Source organism: Leptosomus discolor, unplaced genomic scaffold, assembly GCF_034619465.1.
Source record: "Leptosomus discolor isolate bLepDis1 unplaced genomic scaffold, bLepDis1.hap2 HAP2_SCAFFOLD_82, whole genome shotgun sequence".
Lineage (NCBI taxonomy): Eukaryota > Metazoa > Chordata > Aves > Leptosomiformes > Leptosomidae > Leptosomus > Leptosomus discolor.
Window position 1 is genome coordinate 351,742 of NW_028237936.1, and position 19,970 is coordinate 371,711.

General features: G+C 54.2%; 1 protein-coding gene across 1 annotated transcript; it reads left to right on the forward strand.

Annotated features, from left to right (window-relative positions):
* Positions 1-9,435: 9,435 nt before the first annotated feature.
* LOC147412344 (ubiquitin carboxyl-terminal hydrolase 36-like) lies at positions 9,436-19,911 on the forward strand. The gene is made up of 18 exons (XM_086481452.1): positions 9,436-9,673; positions 9,746-9,967; positions 10,143-10,253; positions 10,553-10,655; positions 11,313-11,380; positions 11,809-11,879; positions 12,295-12,377; positions 12,709-12,820; positions 13,114-13,254; positions 13,565-13,665; positions 13,972-14,110; positions 14,388-14,624; positions 14,697-14,830; positions 16,088-16,392; positions 16,510-16,589; positions 17,005-17,059; positions 18,679-18,748; positions 19,794-19,911. The coding sequence occupies exons 1-18, from the start codon at positions 9,436-9,438 to the stop codon at positions 19,909-19,911; spliced, it is 2,388 nt and encodes a 795-aa protein (XP_086337578.1).
* Positions 19,912-19,970: the final 59 nt, after the last annotated feature.

Below are 19,970 nucleotides of genomic sequence, written 5' to 3' on the forward strand. Positions count from 1 at the left end.
TGAGTGTCTAGTTTACCTAGAAGATCCCTAACCCAATCCTCCTCGACCAAGGGGTAGTCTTCCTTTCTTCTGACTTCTTCCCCTAGTGCCAGGGTCAGGGACTCCTGAGGGTCAGCTTTAGTAGTAAAGACTGAGGCAAAGGCAGCACTTAACAACTCCACCTTCTCCATATCCTCCGTCACCAGGGCACCCGCCTCATTCAGCAATGCGCCCACAGTTTCCCTCGTCTTTCTTTTACTGCCAATGTATTTGAAGAAGCCCTTCTTGTTGTTTTTGACATCTTTGGCTAGCTTTAATTCCAAGTGGGCCTTAGCTTTCCTGGTTGCATCCCTGCGTTCTCTGGCAGTGTTTCTATATCCCTTCCAAGTGACTCCTGTTTGCTCCCTGTGCTGCGTGCGCTGGTGTACAGGCATTTTGGGGAGGTAACTGAGCACGCAGGTTTCCCTGGAGGGACAGAGGAGGATCTACCATAGCTAGACATGCCCTGGAGGGAGCTGGCCTTCCGGTTTTCTTCTGGAGAGGCAGCTGTGGGACACTTGTTGCTGCTCTGCTTCGCCTGGTCTATTCCCCAGTCAAATGAAACTGCAAGGGCGTTGCCACCCTGGACCCCACTCCTGGGCACATTCAGTTTGAAGCCCTCCTTACCAAGCTGGCCGGCCTTTTACCAAAGATACCCTTGCCTCTGCCAGACAGGTGAACTCCACCCCTCCCCAATAGGTTAATGTCAAAGGATGCCCCACTGTCATAAACCCCAAACCCCTCACGATGGCACCAGCCGCAAAACCAAGAGTTGATGTGCATTATCTGTTGATTTGCGGCTGCCTCTTTCCCCTTAACTGGTAAAATGCAGGAAAAGGTAACTCGGGCACCTGAATTTTGCACTGTTGTCCCTAGGACTTTGTAGTCTTCTTTGATTCTACACAGGTTGTGACTTGTTAGGTCATTCATGCCCACATGAAAGAGCAACAGTGGATAGCAAGCCATGCTCTTGACAAGCTGCGGTACCTCCTGAGCTCCATCTCGGATCTCAGCTCCCAGAAGGCAGCAAACCTCCCGTGACTCTCTGTCGGGTCGGCAGATGGGCCCTTCAGTGCCTTTTAACAGAGTCACCCACTGTGAGCCCTCAGTGTTTCTTCCTCTGGTACCCACTGCTGGGATGGTTTCTCCTTTCGGTGCCCACTGGGCGCTGCTGGGGCAGGTTCTCTGTGCAGGCCTTGCTCACGAGTGTCTGGATCTGTTAAAGCTTCCCATTTGTTTTTTTTCTCTGATGCCAGAGGGCAGAGACTGTACCGGAGCTCTGCTTTTATAGGTCACCAGGGTCCGAGGTGCCTCCTTGTTCTCAGGGGTGTCCGCTACAGGAGCGTGGCCGTGAACCCACTGCCCTGTCTCTCCGCAGCTCTCCGCAGCCTCGGGCTGGCCCGCGGCTCGGCCACCGCAGCCCGCGCACGCCCTGGGCAGGGGTTGACCTGGCCGCCGGGGGAGGCTCCGGGCGGGCACCGCGACCTGCCGCCCGACCGGGGCTCTCTGTCCGCGCCGGCTCTGCCTGAGGGGACGCGGCGGGCGGCTCCGGGGCGGGCCCCGCGGGAACGCTCCTTCTGCCGCCGAGGGAGCGCTCGCCGGCCCGGCAGCCGCCCGGACTGCTGTCCCGGGCCGGGACCGCCGGGCTGCTTGGAGCGCCCTCCCCGCCCGCGCGCCCTCCCGCGCCGCGCCCCTCTGACGCGTCACGTCCCGGTCGCCGCCGCTCCCCGGGGCCCTTTAAATCTCCCGCGGTCGCTCCTGGCAACGGCCAAGCCGCGCAGCCGCACTGGCGGAACCTGCCGGATCCCGGGGCTCCTCCTCGGGCTTCCCGGTCTCGGCGGGCGCCTGGTCCGGCTGTCCGCCCCGGCCCGCCGCTCGGCCGAGCTTCCCTCCGCGCTGCCGCCATCCCCGCCGGCCCACGCGTGACGTCAGGCTGCGACGAGCTGCCAGGCCGTCCTTCACTGCTGGGGGCAGCTGCTGCTGGCGAGGGGCAGGGACTCACCCCCCCCGCCCCCCCGGCAGATGCCGTTTGATGACGTAGGTTCCCATCTCTGAACCCACTTCGGTTCAGTTCTTCCCTCCAGCAGCGGGCTCTGAAGGTCCTTCCGCTTGGTTGTGCTGCTGGAGTCTGCAGGGGCAGCAACTGCTCACACACGTTTCTGCTGCATACAAGGGCGTGTCGCCAAAAGGCCACTGAGTTAACCAGCAAGAAACACACAGAGAAGAGATCAGCCAAAACCAGAATTAGTGATCACTGAAATGGGTGGGATACGTACAGGCATGGCTGGAGCTGTACGGCTGGAGCTGCTGTGTGAGATGGTTCTGGGGAGGCGCTTGCCCCAGTGTGGCTCCAGGGCTCAGGCAGCTGGTGTAAGTACAGGGGTCACAGCTTTCCCTTCTGCTGCTGCAGGCTGAAACCCTAGTGCTCTAGTAGGCATCTTCCAGAAAGCAGCGAGGCAGCCCTGCAGTGACAAGGCTAGACCTCTTTTCATGCCCTTCTCCTGAGAATCAACCACAGAGCTGCTTCTGGCTTTGCCTGTGGGACCAGCACTTAGCCCAGCTTCTTTCTCTTGCTGGCAAGAAGCCCCTGTGAGACTTCATCCTTTTTTTTTTTTTTTTTGCTTTATAAAGATCTAGCTGGGTAACCAGTCACAGGTTCAGTTTGTTTTGATGTTTGTGCTGTTTTCTTGGCAAGCCAGCCATGCTCCCGTTAGGATTATCATTGACATTGCACAGTGTAAACAGACGGCTGTGAGGGGCCAGACTGTGTGCGGGCAGCACTTGCTTGTGCAGCCTTCGGTCCTCAGATGTGATGTGCTGGTTTTATTTATTTATGTATTTCTTTGCCCCTTACTTAGGCGGTAGATCTCTTAAGCCATCCCCTGATTTGGCAGTTTGCATGTGTTAAGCATGTATTTTTACTGAGAGGCAGTTTTGAGGCATTTTTTAGGTGAGGATGCACACACAAGGTAGGTGTGTGAGTAAACATGATTTACCTTCTGCGTGCGCTTGGTTCGGCGGATCGTTTGTTTTGTTTGCTACGCGGTGGCCTTTGTTGATGAGTACTTTGGAAGTGTCAGGGTAATGACTTCCGGTTGTTTGCTTCAAATTTGTGTGTGAAAATTCACTTCTCTTGGGCAGGGAGTCAGATTTCCCTATTGCGCCCAGCAGTCCTAGCTCATAGTGTCAAGGAGGGGTTTTGACATGTTTTTTAAAATTTTTTATTGTAGACATGAAGTTCGCCTGTGCTTGGTATCTGCTTCTAGTGGCTGCGAGGACATGCCTAGCTAATAGTTTTCTTTCTTTTTTAAAGATTAAAAAAATACAAAGATTAAAATGGAAAAAGAAGAAAAAAGATGTCAACCATTTTTACTATCTTTGCGTGTGAAATTCAACTTATCCCGCAGAATATTGAAAGCACAGGTGGAATAATCTGTCTCTGGTTTGACACTTGGTATGGTTCAATGGCACCAGCCTTACCTGTTTTCCGTAAGGACCCGATGATGTGGCACCTCACAAATGTACAGTTAGACTCATCCTCTGTAACAAGCGGGAATGTGTTACGGAGATGGGATGTTTCAGTTGTGGGGATAACATTCCTATCTGCCTCTCCTGGGCGCCTTCCTAAGGCAGGAAGGGAGAGGTCAGTGCTGAGGAGACTGCCTCGAGCCACCTACTGATAAGGAAGAGTGACCTTGACAAGAATAAGGAGCTGCAAGGAGGAGCCTGATACTCTGACAGTTTTCTGTTGACCTTACAGGCCACTGTCACCATGTGGTATAAAATCACCGTGTTGCACTTAGGTAGGAGATGGTTTTCTGTCTCATCCAGTAAGGACTCATCTCCTGTGGTGCACCCCTTGTAGGAACAATGCACTGCCCCGTAAGCACAGAGAGCATATTTTGGCAGTGTGTTCCTTCAAGATTTGCCCTCTCTCTCTGACTGGGCAGCTGTGCAGTGGCTGTACTGCAGCACAGCTCCCAGGCTGAGTAGTGAAGGGCAGGAGGTGGGGAAACCACTGTTCCCTGTGCACTTTCCTTCCTGTGCGCTCTGCAGTTGCAAACACAGGTGGTTGGGATCCAAGGTAGCTCTGCTCACCTCATCCCACTGAAATGACTTCGAGGGTGTAGGGAGGGCACAGGAAGGATCTCCTCCCTCCAGGCCCTTTAGGACTGTTGCTAGAGAATGGTCCTCAGCTTAGAAATCTGCTCCACTTGCAAGTTGGAGTTTGAGTCTTGCAGAGAGCGTGAATGAACCTTGGACAGTCAGGTGAGGAGGTCTGGTGTAGAACTCCAGGTCTTCTGGAGGGAACTGGTGGCCTTTGGAAACAGCTGTGTGTCCACACGCAGCATACACAAGACTCTCAGTCTCCAGGAGAAGCATGGATAACTAGGTTTACACCCCTTCCCTTTTGTTTCTGCTAGGTGTCACTCCTTGGCGCGGATGGTTTAGAGCGGGATGCTGATGGAACCGAAGAGAAGTCCTCAGAGCAACGAGCTCGCTGACCAGTGAATGCGTTTTTCTTGTTCTGCAAACACCATCACGCTCTCGTGCATAAAGAACACCCTTGGCTCAATAGCCGTGATGCAACCAAGGTCCTGGCGGGTCGGTGGGCTGTTGTAGAGACAAAAGAAAAGCAGAAATACACTAACATGGCCAAGGAGGTGTGTTCTGCCTGGATGTAATGGAGTTCATTACCTATTTGCCTGTTTTCTGTTTCTCTGTGTATTCAATGTGTGCTGTGAGGTCTTTCTCTTCCCTGAGTTCCTCAGCTTCCCCAGTGGGATTACGGTGCCCAGAGCAGCTGCTGTTCTTGCTTTGGACCAGAATGAAAAGAAATTGGTCTGTGTACACAAACTAACCTGGCTCTAGTAGTCATTGGCACAAATCTACGTATTTTGTGGTAGATATCACCTGGTAATTCCTGCGGTACGAGCATTAACACGGGGATAGTGCATGGGCAGGGGCCACTGAACACAGTAACATACAGTTCAGTGTCAGCTGACCAGTGATCCTTCGCTCAGGCTGTGCATTTGCTATCGGTAATACAGGTTGCTGTTATAATACAGGTGGACAAAAGAAAAAGCGTAGTCAACAAATGTAGTTGCTTTTTACTTTTGATGCTAAAGAATTTAAAAATTCTTAGTGTTTCATGAAGTACTCTCCCTATGTATTGTTCCCCAGTTTCCGACAGAGCAACGTTTCGTGAGGCAGAATCCAGTGTCTGAATCAGAGAGCAACACATTGTCAGAGTCCTTTAACTGGGAGCAAGGAAAAGAGATTTATCCCCATATTTCACAAAGTATCTTTAGGTCAACTTCAAATTTAAATGAGGCCTTTTAAGAAATAGCTTGCTTGGTAAGCTGGCCCCAAGAAGGCTGCAGATCTCAATAGCAGAGTGAGGGGGACACAGCCAGGCACTCAGGCTGATAACATCACCCCAGAACAGATCCCTGTAGTTACCCGTGTGATGTAGATTGTGGGTAACCACTGAACTTGATCTTAGGAAAAATGATGGAGGGCCAGTCAGAAGGAAGGACATCTCTCATTTGTCCAGCAACGGTGGAGCGCTACAAGAAGCACAGAGAGCTGTGAAATGATGGAGAAACCATTCTCTGTACCTGTACCTGTCACCCGAAGATGTCTGTTACTGTTAACACACGGGTACAAGGTTTGGCGGTTCAGTACTTTGTGTGAGAACGGAAGAGCCCACAGGGAAATTGAAGTGTTCTGCATGGCAGGTCATTTTTGAAGCGGGGTCTGGAATGCCTCTGTAGTTCCCTGTCTGTGACACAGTGTAGAAATACTTGAGTATCAGCTTTGTCCAGCTGTTCCTGGTTTGTTCTGCATTCCCACTCACAAATTGGTGATGCTTCCTGAAAGGTGTGGGAAAAGGGCGGTTAGGAGATCCATCACTATTTTTCTTAGCCTTTTGTCTTGAATGAAGGAAACTCATTCATTAACAAGGAAAATAATTGCAGGACTTCTGCATGAAGTGGCAGATTTGAAACTATTAATGATATTGCTGTAGAAATCATTGCTCCTGTAGCGATTTATTTCTTTTTCTTGTCATGAAGAACAAATTGCATACTCAAAGTCAAAGCAAAACAACAAATCTAAGTTGTTTGCATCATTACAACTGGTTCCAAGAATGTGTAGAAGAGAGTTAGCATATAATTTTTATTCTTTAAACAGGTCTATGTTGCAACAATAATTAGCAGCTATAATGTGCTATTGAATATATTTGGGCCTTCTTCACCACCAACCCTGTTCGTGTGTGTGGATCGGTTGCTTTGCTTTCACACTCCCTTTTGTAGTTGGGCTGACTGCTGAGACTGTCAAAAAGTTGTCAATGTCAGCTCTAGTGCAAACCCTTTATTGGTATTTTTCCTAAGGAGAGCTCATTTAAAGCCAAGAAGGTTAATGCCTTTGGAAGGACATAAAATTACCATAGTACCAGTAATCTTCTGTTGGAGTACCTATATGTATAAGATCACTGAGGTTTAAAATATAGTGGATGAGTTTCTGTAGCTTAAACGTAGCTTTTCAGTGCCCTTTGACTTCCAGTTTTCAGTGCACAGCCACTAGCTGCCGTCCTGTCAGGGCACACATCTCCCACAGGACCCTGTGCCATATCTGCTACCCCTACAACATGTCTTGTGTACCCTGAGCATCCGAATTGCTCTTCCAGAGATACAAATGGGCCTGACAGAAGTGGTCTCTGCTCCAGTGACTGCAACACCTGTTGGTTTACAGTCTCGAGAACATTTTTACTACTTGAAGCCATAGCTTACAAAGCCAGTGTCCTGGTTTGGGCTAAATCAGAACTAATTCTGTTTTAGTGCTTTAACTTTTTAGTTAAATCTCCTCTCACTAATGGCAATTTCTGAAACAGCAGCATGTTTTTCCAGACAGTGACTTCTCCCAGCAGTGCTAAGGCCTGATGTTTACAGTCAGTAACAAGGAATGGGATGCAGAGAGGCCCGTGCTTATCCTTGTTCTTAGAGCGACCAAGGTCACTGCTAAATCTCCGTGTTGGGGTGCTGGGAGTGAAAAGGGTCGCACCTGCAGGGAGGAGCGAACCAGCCAGGTGACCCATACCTGACCAACAGAGTATTCCATCCCATAGACATCATGTTCAGTGTAAAGCTGAGAGATCACGAGGGTCTCTCTCTCTCTCTTCTTCTTCGATGGCCAACATCTGAGGAGTCTCTGTTCTTCTGTCGTCGATCCCGATCCATGCATCCCAGAATCCAGTGCCTGAGTCCAGCTCCTGCATCCCGTCCCTGTCTGCTGCCCAGTCCAGCCTGGGACTGCCCCAGTGCCAGCCCTGCAGCATGGTGGGGACGTATTGTCATCAGGGTGGGGGGAGTTGGGTTCGGTATTGGTTTTGTGTGTATTTGTACATATTCTATATATTTCATTATTTCTTTATTATTATTATTATTATGTTTTCTTTTATTGTTATTATTTCATTAAAGGTGTTTTAGTTTTCTTTTCCAAACCATAAAGTCTCTCTCCCTTGTTCTCTCTCCTTTTCCTTTTGGGAGGGGAGAGGGTTTGACAGAGAGCGTCTGTCATTTGTTAGTGGCCGGCCCAGCCTCAACCCGACAGATTTATTGATTATCCCAGCACCAGAGCCCGCAGGGAAGGGGCAGCCTGGCATCCCTCGTCCAGAGCTGGGGGTGTGGGTGAAGCAGAGCTGTGGAGGACCACCAGCCTCAGCTGCCCCATGGTGCTTCCTCCCACCCACCTCCTGCCCCGGCGTTCCCCCCTCGGGATGCCTGGTGATGGTCTCTGTTGTGCACAGATCTCGTGCTACCTCTCCATCCCCTGCTTCATCTCCTCCTTGGGAGAGTGTCTCTGGACAGACTGGGCGATGGACAAGAGCAATGTGGATGGGTGGGACGTGAAGCGCTACACTTGCGTCAAGAGAAGCGATGGCTCGTGTGCCTGATACTGAAGCATGGCCCCCCCCAAGCAAGAGTTTCTCGACATTGGGAACCCTAAGTCAAACGAGCGCATTCCAGCAGCCAGGAGAAAAAAAAATCTAACCTGAGATGTTAGTCTGGTCCATACTGGTATCAATTCTTGGAGAACATGAAAATTTGTCCGCCTGCGGGGGTCCCTGGGCTGCAGCGGCTGCTACGCGCTTGCAGAGGGCAGGGGCAGGGACCGCTCTGTCGCAGGCACCTGGCAGCTCCTGGCCATGCTGGGCATTCCCGCACTCGCGCCAGGGCTGAGCGGGGCACGGGGACACCCCCCTGCTGGGGCCACCTGCCTGCCTGGCCACACGCAGCCCTGGCGCCCTGGCAGCTGTGAAGGAATCGAACCCTCGTGAATGGTGGGAGTTGCCCCGACTGTGTAGCAGGTCTACCAGTGCCCCCGCCATGGGGGAGCCACCTCAGCAGCTCTTGCCAGGCAGCCCTCCCCACCGCAGAATCCCTGGCTGCCCTCCAGCACCAGGCACCCTGCTGTCCCCCTCCCCACCCACCACCCGTCCCCCTGTTCAGGGTGCAGGAAGGGTACAGGCCTCCAGGGGCTCTGGGGGGCTTTACAATGGGGCAGAGCCCCCACTATGTGTGAGGGACTATGGCCTTTCGCGGGGCAGGACGGCTCCTGTGCAGGTGTCTTGTCCCAAAAAGCTGGAGGGGCACGTTAGCATGGCTGGGGTGACCCCCGGCATGCACACGGGCACTGCTGCCCCTATCTCCATCTGCTTCTCTCCCCATGGGGACATGCGGGTGACTGTGGGGTTCAACGCCTTCCCCAGCATCACAGGGGGTCCATTCCCACTGCTGGGAGGATGGCAGGAGCTGCTGCGGGGCCACTTTCAAAGCCCTCCCGTCAGGGCTGACTAAGGTGTAGAAAGGGCCGGGGCCAGGGGCGGGAGTGGGCCAGGGCCGGGTGCCCCTGCCATGGTACCCTGTGCTAGCACACAATGAACGTCACAGACCCCAAGCGGCCACGCCCTGACAGGCCCTGCCCCCTTGCCATTGCAGCCAAGGCGCAAGCACAGCTTCACCCTCAGTCCACATTGGGACGTGGAGCGTGGCAGACGTGAAGGGAAGGAGTGCAGTCAGGGGGTTGTGCCGAGGGAGTGCGGCTGCAGCAGAGAGCAGGAGCAGTGCTGTCCCCGTCCCTGTGCAGGGGAGGCGCGGCAGGAGTTTCCATTGCGCAGGCAAGTGGCAGTCTGCTCTTGAAGGCGGCTACACTTGGGCACAGCGGTGGGGACCCAGATGGTGACTGCGGTTGGACAGGATGGGATGGGATGGGAGGGGTGACGCCAAGGCCTGCATTCCTATTGCCCTGACAACACCACCCTGCATTGGGAACAGAGTGGAAAGGGCCGGTGCTCCCACTCAACTGGCCACCCCTTCCCCCCAGCTGGGGCCACTAGCCTCTGCCACATCGATCATGGAGAAGCTGAAGAAGGCAGCAAGGCTGGTGCTGAAGTGGACCTGGTGGGAGATGGCTGAGGATGGGAAGCTGGGCTGGCTGCTGGCCCCCTCAGCCAAGAAGATGCAGCTGCAGAAGAAGGAGGTTGAACCCACCAGCCATGGCTTCTCCTGCAAGCTGGAGCAGCTGCAGGAGACGTACGTGCTGCTCAACTCCGGGGCTGAGGCTGCCGAGGAGGAGCCACCAGGCAAGCAGGGTAGGTAGAGCGGGTGAGGGGGTTCCTCTCCACACTCCGCACTGCCACGGCTCACCGCCTCTCTCCCCGCAGGCAGCGGCCATGCCCCAGGGGGACGGGGGGACGGGGTCCCCATGCCCCAGAAGGTGCTCTTCCCCGTGGAGCGCCTCTCCATGAAGTGGGAGCGGATCTACCAGATCGGTGCCGGGCTGGAGAACCTGGGGAACACCTGCTTCCTCAACTCCACGGTGCAGTGCCTGACCCACACGCCGCCGCTCGCCAACTACCTGCTCTCCAAGGAGCACAGCCGCAGCTGTGAGTGGGGAGGCCCGGCTTGGCGGGCAGCAGGGCTGGGGCGGGGGTGCTGGTGGGAGGAGGAGCACCTGCCTGTCCTGCTGCCAGTGCTGTGCTCAGCACCTCTGCGTGTGGTTCCGGCGATTGGGTGCCATGTCCTGTCGTTAACGTCCTGTCTTCTCCTCTCCTGCTCCAGGTGACCAAGGAGGCTTCTGCATGATGTGCCTCATGGAGGAGCACACAATCGAGGCTTTTGCCAACAGCGGCAAGGCAATAAAGCCGGTATCCTTCGTCCGAAACCTCAAGAGTAAGGATGGCTGCCTTCCCCTCCCCCTGCTAGCCATGCAGGAGAGCAGTGGCTAATGCAGGAGCGTAACCTTTGCGATGGGGGCAGGTCTTGGCAAACGGCTCTTCTGAGATGACTCCCTGAGCCTGCCAGGGGCTGGCGCCTTCATGGGCCACGTGGGGCTTCCCCTGTGGCCGAGAAGAGTCTGACATCTGGTTTGGGTTGAGGGGGCTCAAACCCCACAGTCCCTGCCCCAAGGAAGGGGGGGAAGGCCTGCATCATGCAGCACGCGCTGGGGCTGATTCTTCCCTCTCCTGCAGATATTGCCCAGCACATCCGCTTCAGGAGACAGGAGGATGCACATGAGTTCCTGTGTTACACCGTCGATGCCATGCAGAAGGCCTGCTTGAAAGGCTGTACCACGTACGTGGGGCCTCTGATGGCCCGTCGCTGCTCTTCCCCGCTGTCCCCTTGCTGGTCCCCTGCACCCACAGGAGGGGTCTGTGGGATGGGTGAATGTGTCCCCCAGGCCAGACTCACAGAGGGAGCTGCTGATTCCAGGGGCCTCGGGCGGGTGGCCCAGCTCCCTGCCCCTCTGTGACACAGCTCTGGGCTGTTGTCTGCCTTTTCCCTTCTCCTGACTCCTCCACCATAGTAGAGCTGTGGTTCTGTCCCCAAATCCTGAGGCTGCTATGGGTTTGGATCCTGTCCCAGTTGCTGAGGAATACAGGCGTGCCTGCTAGTTCAGCCCCAGCGCTCGGGCTAGGGCTGAGCCGCTTTCCTGTGGGCCCTCCGTCCTGGGAAGCCTGTGTTGCCTCTGTCTGCTGTGCCCAGCTCTGAACTCCGGCCAGGAGTTTCTGCTCCTTCTCGAGGAAGGTGTCCATCGGAGCCTGGTGCCACCCCTCGAGCTGCGGCACCGGGAGAGCAGACTGGCAGAGGCTGTGACTTCCCTCTGCGCCTGGAGCTCTGCAGGAGCCCTGGCCAGAGCGCACAGGGGAGCTGTCTCGAGGACAGAGGGGTGGCCCGCAGGGGGTGGCCATTGCGGAGGGGCGGTGTGAGATCTGGTGCTGCTGTCTCCAGGTTGGATCGCGAGACCCAGGCCACGACGCTGGTTCACCAGATCTTTGGCGGTTACCTGCGGTCCCGTGGTGAGTGCTGGCTGCCAGGTCCTGGGCCTGTGACGCTCAGGGCTGCTGTTGCCCCGAGAGCCCTGCGGTAAAAATCTTTTGGGAAAGTTGCTAAGCATGTGTAAAGTACCCAGAGCTGCAGCTGGTCAGTCTGGCAGTGCCTGCAGCTCGTGACCCCCGTTGTGGCGATGGAAAAAGCTATTGGCCGTGGGTCTCCAGCTCATTGCCACCGGCAGAGGAACCCATGCTGCCAGCTCTCTAGCAACAGCTGCTGTCCCAGCACACAGCAGAACTGCCAGCCTTCCTCCTTGCCAGGCTGTGAATCCTGGTGCTCACCTCCCAGAGCCCAAACGCGGAGAGGGGGAATATTGCAGCTGCCTGCGCTGTGCTGGGGTGGTGGCGGGTACAGGTGTTGTACCAGGCTGTGCTCATCACTTGCTCTTTTGCAGTGAAGTGCTTGGCGTGCAAGAGCGTCTCGGACACTTACGACTCTTACCTGGACCTGCCGCTGGAGATCGGGGTACTGGGGCAGGGTCGGGGATGGGGAGGAGCTCTGCTCTCACAGGGGGACATTCCTGCACCCGCACCATTACTGCTTTTAAGGCTCCTTAACCGGCCAGCCTCAAGGCACGGTGTAGGCGAGAGGAAGCCGCTTCCATTGTGGCGCTGCCTTCTCTCTCTGGCAGAGCAGTGCCCGCTGCCTGAGCGTGGGCCACGACTCCTGCGTCGAGGCTCCGTGGTGCGGAGGGCAGTGCTGCCGTCCCTCGTGGCGTGCTGGCCAGAGTGCCTAGCTGGTGGCAGGCTCACGGGTGTGGTGTAGCCTGTGGCCCTGTGCTCATGCTCTGCGTTATCTCTCGGGGCCAGCGTCTCGGCAGGGAGCTGGGCTGTCGCATGGACAGGCCACTCGTGCCCTGACCTCTCCTCTGCCCTTGCAGGAAGCCACAAACCTAGTGCAGGCGCTGGAGCTGTTTGTGAAGCCAGACCTGCTGGGCGGGGAGAACGCCTACATGTGTGCCCAGTGAGTGTGTGGGGCTGTGGGCGGGAAGGGGCCCGTGGGTGTGCTGGTGGGAAGCAGGCGGAAAGCCTGCGCCAGTAAGGGACGGCTTCTCTACCTGCTCCATGGCTAAACCGTGAGGCACGTGGCCACGGAAGCCTGCAATGAAGCCTGCTGCTCCTCAGCTCCCCCCTCTTGTGGGGAGGACCGGGGCCAGCAGACACGGCCACAAGCAGGTGCTCTGGAGCGGTGCTCGCTGTCAGCAGGGTCATTGCCATGGGGTGTGCCGCTTGGCCAGGGCTGGCATCGTCTGGGTGGTGGAACAGCTTGAATAGCTCGAGCTCTTCCTGTGCAGGTGCGAGAAGAAAGTGACGGCCAGCAAGGGCTTCACCATCCACCGAGCCTCTAACGTTCTCATGGTCTCGCTGAAGCGCTTTGCTGACTTTGGTGGAGGCAAAATCACAAAGGTGAGTGCTCGGCCATCCAGAGCGGGGGCTGTCTCCTGGCCCAAGGCTCTGCTGCCCAGAGCAGGGTGGGAGGTGGTCCAGTGCGAGCTCTGCCACAGTCCTGCTGACCTTCCCCAGCTGTGCAGCACAGAGGGAGTTTTGCTCGTCCTGGCATCTTCCTCACTGTGCCCTCTGCCTGGCGAGAGCAGGTCCCCCTCCCTCGAGAGGCGGGATTTGTGGGACGGCTGAGCTGCTCTTGCTCTAGCAAGAAAGCCGTCTGCTGTGCAGGCTCCTGAGACATCCTCTCTCTGCAGGACGTGGGGTACCCTGAGTTCTTGAACCTTCGCCCTTACATGTCTCAGAAGAATGGGGACCCTGTCACGTATGGGCTCTACGCAGTGCTGGTGCACTCTGGGTACAGCTGCCATGCCGGGCACTACTACTGCTTCGTGAAGGTGAGCCCAGGGCGCTCCCTTGGCACCCCTTCTGGGCTGGGGGCTGGTGGGTGCTCACAGGTCCCTGTAGTGTGCAGAAAGGAGGGTGCTGAGCAGAGGTGCGTGGTGTGGAGCACTGGATCGGGAGCACAGGCTATGCTCTGCTGCAGGAAGCGTGGAGGTCTGCTCTCACAGAGTGCCCTTGCCTGCCTTGGACTGCCTGTGGGTTTTGGGGAGAGGAGCTCTGCCGACAGGCACTGTTGCTGCTGCTTTTCAGGCCAGGAGCATCACCGGTCGCAGTCAGACCCCATTCTCTCTTCTCCTTCTGCAGGCCAGCAATGGGCAGTGGTATAAAATGAACGATGAGCGGGTCCACCCCAGCAGCATCAGAACAGTCCTCAAACAGCAGGCCTACATGCTGTTCTACCTGAGGTGAGAGCGCCCTGTGTCGCGCGGCCCCTCTTCCCCCTGCTCTCAGCATTTGGGACGGGGCTGGTAGCAAGTGCCTGGGTGTGGGATGGAGCTTGGCCCAAGTAGCCCCAAAGCCTGTGTGCAGGCGCTGGCTCAGAGCAGGGTGGCAGGGAGAGGTCCAGCCCCTTGTCAGGGTTTTGCTGTAGATCAAGAGCAGTTCATCTCCTCGGAGCTTCTGGCTCCTGTTGCTTGTGTGCATCTCTGACGAGAGCGTTCCCATCGCTCGAACCCTCGCAGTTAACACCTGCACTTCTTTGCCTTCACCAGAACCCCCAGCCCCAGGAAGAGCTCGCAGGGGCCCATGGCCAAAGCTGCCTCCAGCCTGCCTGGCTGCGCCAGAGGTGTCTCCGCTCAGGTCAAGACCACTGTGACCAACAGCGCCCTGTCTTCACCACTGATGGGCCAGGTGAGTCCTGAAGGCTGCTCTTGGCCACCGCTCCTGGGAGCTGGGAGCTGCTGCCCCTCTGTCTGCTCTGTGAGGGCGGGTGGGCTGCAGCTTCGCAGGGGGGCAGGCACACTGCTCCAAACGGGCAGGCGCAAGGGAGGATGGTTGGCAGGAGGGATCCTGCTGAGCCAAGGGCTCCTGAGCGTGCCTGGCGAGGGATGGGGAGGGATGTATCCCTCTGTGTCCTTGGCTCCTTGAACGCTCTCCTCCCTGAACCTCTGTCCTTCTATTTGTTTAGAGACCAGACACGCTGCTGGGGAAGAATCTGCCGGGGCCGAAGGAGGTTGGAGTCCCTGTGGCCCGCAGTACATCCAGGGCAGGGCTGGAGCTGCCCAACAGAACCGCTCCACCAAAGCCACCTGCTGTGTCCCCGTCACCCAGACTGCCCCTCACAGACACCCCCATGGCCACAGCTCTGCCCGATGGTGCAGCGCAGCGGCCCAAGCAGCCGCTCTCCTTCCTGCAGCTGCCTCCCGCACCCAGAGCAGCTCAAGGCTTCTGCAGCACCAGCAGGGCAAGCGTGGCCAAAGCGGAGATGCCCCGGCAGAGCTCCTGCGAGCGCAAGCAGCCACCTGTGTCACCCAAGGCGCTGCTGGAGCCCGGCCGCTGCCAGGAGCCTGGGGGCAGTGGGGACAACACTGGGACCCTCAAGAGGGTCTCTTGCGACAGCGGTGCTCCCAGGCCAGCGCAGGGCGCAGTGGGGAAGCTGGCCAAGGTGTCCCAGAAGGCCAAGAGCAGACCTGGCAGCTCCTGCAGCTCTTGGGAAACGGGCTGAAGCACAGACCTCCCTGCTGGCCCCGGCAGTGAGCCAGCTGCTCTCTTCTGTGTCCAAAGCCTCATTTTTAGGACCAAAAGGGTCAGGTTTACTTTGCAAAGTCTCACTTTCAGGCTCCAAAGCCTCATTTTGAGGATCCTGCCAGGCATCTTTAGCGTTACCTGGAGAGTCCAAACCCCCTGGTTCAGTGCCCAAAGCCTCATTTTTAGTCTCCAAAGCCTCACTTCTAGGGGTAAAAGCCTCCTTTTTAGAGTCTAAAACTTCCCTTTCAGGGCTCATAGCTGCATTTAGACTCCAGTGACTCAGCTTTAGGGTTTTAATCCCTCTTTCGGGTAGAAAGCCTCACCTTTAGTTTCCAAACCTGCACCTTTAAGGTACAACCCCTAATTTCTAGGGTCCAAAGTCTCAATTTTAAGGTCCAAAACTGATGACAGAGCCCAAATTCTGTTATTCAGGGCCCAAAGCCTCATTTTTAGTATCCAACCCTTTGTTTGATGGTCCAAATGCTCATTTTAAGGCCCAAAGCCTCATTTTTAAGGTCTGAAGCTGACAAATAAAAAACAGTCCCTAATGTTTACACTAGTTTTTTGGCCTTTAGAAGTTAATGTGAACCACACATGAAATAGGGAAAGAAGGGAAACTGCAGTTACCGCTTTTCTTAAATCAACGTCAGTCTGACTTGTCAGTCAGAGCACTCAAGGTCTGTAAAAACAGACAAAACCCTGGGAAGGGCGCATGTGACAAGACCGGCTGCTGGCACACACACAGAATGACACCAAGTCACTTCTTGGCCTGATAGGTTATTGTTTGGTACGTTTTGATTTTGAGACATTTGGATGCGTTCAGCTGGGGGTGAGGTGACAAAAATCCCCACGCTGAGGCTGGCATCACCTCTTGCGCCGCACACCAGAGGGTCTGGAAGCGTCTCCCAAAGAAGGCAGGACACGCTGCGGCGATGAGGAGCAGGGCTCAGGAAACAAGCAAACCGACCCCCAGTCTGCTTGGGCGGGACTGGCTCCTTCATCCCCCCTTCCCTCCATTCTCCAGGCTTATACATCCCACTCATCTCCCTTGACATCCCCCCGCCCCCCCCTTGCTCCACCCTTGTCTCCTCCCAAACAGGGCCCCTACCCCCCCCAGTTATTTTTCCCCCTTGCTCCCAGGTTTACCCCATCCGTGAACAGGTTTGGTGTTTCAGGAGCTGTTGGCTCAGTCCCCTTGGACTTCCACAGCATCACTGTTACGGTTTCCTGGTTACTGCTGGCCCTGCCAGACTCCTCTCCCCAAAACGACCCCAACCCTTCCGTCAGTCGTCTGTGCAGCGTGGCCACCTCGCCCATCCATCCCCTGGACTACCCGGGAAATCCAGCTCTTCCTCATGGCACTGTAACTCCGTCAGCTTCTCACCCGCTTTGCTACGGGCACCCAGTTCTCTCGCCACGCTCAGGAGTTTCCCACGGTCTGTTCCGTGAGTTAAGGCTTACACCAGTGTCCTGGGTTTGCAGGGCAAGGTTTTGGTAGTGGGGGGATTACAGGGGTGGCTTCTGTGAGAAGCTGCTGGAAGCTTCCCCTGTGTCCGATACAGCCAGTGCCACCGGCTCCAAGACCGACCCACTGCTGGCCAAGGCCGAGCCCATCAGCGACGGTGGCAGCACCTCAGGGAGAGTGTGTTTAAGAGAGGAAAGTTACTGGGCAGCAGCAATCGCAGTGAGAGAGAGGAGTGAGAATATGGGAGAGAAACATCCTGCAGGCACCAAGGTCAGTGAAGAAGGAGGGGCAGGAGATGCTGCAGGCGCCGGAGCAGCGATTCCCCTGAGGCCTGTGGTGAAGACCACGGTGAGGCAGGCTGTCCCCCTGCAGCCCATGGGCGGTGGAGCAGATGACTGCCTACACCCCGTGGAGGACCCCAAACCGGAGTAGGTGGGTGCCTGAATGAGGCTGTGACCCCGTGGGAAGCCTGCACCGGAGCAGGCTCCTGGCAGGACCTGTGGCCCATGGAGAGAGAGAAGCCCACGCTGGAGCAGGTTTGCTGCTGGTGACCCCGTGAGGGGGCTGACGCTGGAGCAGTTGGTTCCTGAAGGACGGCAACCCATGGAGGAGAGCCACCCTGGAGCAGTTCGTGGAGAACAGAACCCGTGGGAAGACTCACGCTGGAGAAGTCATGGAGGACTTTCTCCCGTGAGGGGGACCCCACATTGGAGCAGGGGAAACACGTGAGGAGTCCTCCCTCTGAGGAGGAAGGAGCGGCAGGAACAGCAGGGTGATGAGCTGACCCCAACCCCCATTCCCTGTCCCTCTGTGCCGCTCGGGGGGAGGAGGGAGAGAAATTGGGAACAAAGTTAAGCCTGGGAAGAAGGGAGGGGTGGGGGAAGGTGTTTTAAGATTTGTTTTTATTTCTCATTACTCCTCTCTCAGTTAATTGGCAATAAATTACATTTTTCCCAAGTCGAGTCTGTTCTGCTCATGACGGTAAATGCCGAGTGATCTCCCTGTCCTTATCTCAACCCCACAAGCCTGTTGTTACATTTTTCTCTCCCCTGTCCAGTTGAGGAGGGGGAGAGTGATAGAGTGGCTTTGGTGAGCACCTGCCATCTAACCAGGTTCAAACCACCCCAGCAGTACCATAAAACATGTCCTGTTGTTGTCACATCACTCTTGCCTTCTTTCTTCCACCTCCCTACTTCACTGTATCTTATTTTTCAAACTCTTTTACTAATGACAGTACTGTCAAATTCAGATACACACCCATACTGTGGCCCAATTCTGCAGCCATTAGTATGGCTAAACCAGTCATCTGGGAAAAGGTTTTTTTTTTTCTTTTTAGTTATTCAACATGCATTTTGAGAGATTGTAGCGTTCTTTTGAGAGGCAGGTAAAGGTGCAGCCACTATTTTAGGAACCTCAGTCTAAAGACTTAAAGCTAGCCAGCTGTTTTAAAGTTGTTAAAAAGTGAGAACTTTTTGGACTGCCCTAGTTTTGAAGTATGACTTCTTACTGTCATGGGGAGGTCTTCTCTCTTCGTACCTCTCAACATTATGGAAAGGTTTTTTTAATCTCTCAGATCTAATAATTCAGGACAGGAAGTGAAAATGCTGTGACTCATGTTACAGTTGTTAAATAGGGATAAACAGGGATGCTTGTAGATACTGTAAAATGTAATTACTAGCCTATTTTCTAAAGCAGGAAATCTTAGTCTCAAAATCTGCTCTTCTCTAATAACTTTGGATTCCTCTGGCCCTTTTCAAAGGGACTTGGGCTTTTAAGCTTCAACGATATTAAAATATCGTAATGAAGAGAGGCATCCTCTATCAGTAAGTGACAAATTTAGGTATAGGTACTGGTGACCCTTCTAGAATAAAATGCCCTTACTCGAGGGAAGCGTCAGGTGGATTCCTGAGTTTTAGCCATTAGCCACAAATCTGTAAGCAATTCAGCATTGTTAGTTCTTCTGTTCACGATGTAACATGTTAAAATCTCCAGAAAGTGTACAATGTGAATTATGTTACAATACTTCTCATTTTGTTTCCTTTTATACTTTTCTCTGTTGCTGCATTTATAAAAGGGTAAACTGCTAGTTTAGAAAGGTGTGGCCTTTTTTCACATTGTGGGTTGTTTTTTGTTTTTTTTTACTCTAGGATTTATGACTTAATCTAAACTTTGAAAATAAAACTAAGTTTAATGAAGCACTTGTATGCTATAGTTCAGTCTGTACAATCTAATGCAATAAACAGGTCTCTATCTCATTGCTTTGTAGGTGGCCTTGACAATGTAGAATATTACAACATCAAGATGAATGAATGGAAGATGGTGCCTCCGATGCCACGGCAAGGTGTAACAGTGAAGTGTGCTGCTGTGGGATCTGTAGTCTGTGTCCTGGCTGGTTTTCAGCGTGTTGGTCGATTTAGGCACATTCTTGAATACAATACCAAAACAGACAAGTGGATAGCCAGCTCCAAAGTCCGTGCTTTCCAGTGACAAGTCATTTAATCTGTGTGGTAGTCACTTGTGGGGCAAATGAAGAAACTCTAGAGTCCTGAAGACCTGTAGGAGGTGCTGAGACATTCTTCAAGGACTTGGAGAAAGATGGCTATGGGTGCTTCGCTTCCATGTTTTACTGAACCTTGTCACAACAAGTAATAGGAAAAACTGAGACGCAGTCTTTCAATTTGCGTGTACAGCATATTGTACAACACGGATTTTGTCAGACCCATTTCCTTGTCTGCTTTGAGAGATAGGGATGTGTTTTGGGACTCCAGCTATCTAGCTGAGATCATATGGCATCTTCCTGTAAAAGGAAGCGTGTGTGCAGCCTTGTCAAAAAGAGACCAAATCCAACGATTTAGAAGAAATCAAAGCGTTGGATGAAGGGAAGATTTCTGGTTAAGCGACACTTTCCTGAGCTCAGTTGCAGAGATTCTTCATTTAATAAAGATGAGGAAATGCAGCTTGGGTCATGAGAAAGATGAGCAAAAATGTTTCTCATCTATACCTACCTGCAGAATTCTTACTAGGATGCAACGCAGATTTTTCCTCAGGAAAGACTGAGGACAGCAGTATAATAAAGATTCCCATGGTGAACAGGGATAGGTTACACAGCTCTCCTGATCGTGACAACTGCCCTTTTCCAGAGATTTTCTTCCAGCACTGGCATGACTGCCTATCTCTTTGTAAAGTTAGACAGGCCCTATAGAAAGATTAGAGAAATACTTTGCTAGTGACATCTTTGGCATTTGGGGGAGCTTTCACAGAAAGCCTTCCCTTTTTTTTAGGATCCTCCAGTAGGGGGATGGTGGAGGAAGTCCACAGTAAGTGTGCACTATAATTAGCAAGTTGGAAACTTGGGATGAATTTTCACTCTTACCTTCCCAGGCATCAGACTGTACCTGCTGTGGATGCCAAACCGTTAGCAAAGCTGGGAACAGAAACGGGAAAGCCAAGTCAGTACAACAGATGTCTGGATTTTCTCCTGGAAAAGGACTGGTCTTAAGACGGCATGAACCAAGTCGTTAAAGAGACTCGCTAGAAGTCTTCTCCAGCCGCACACGG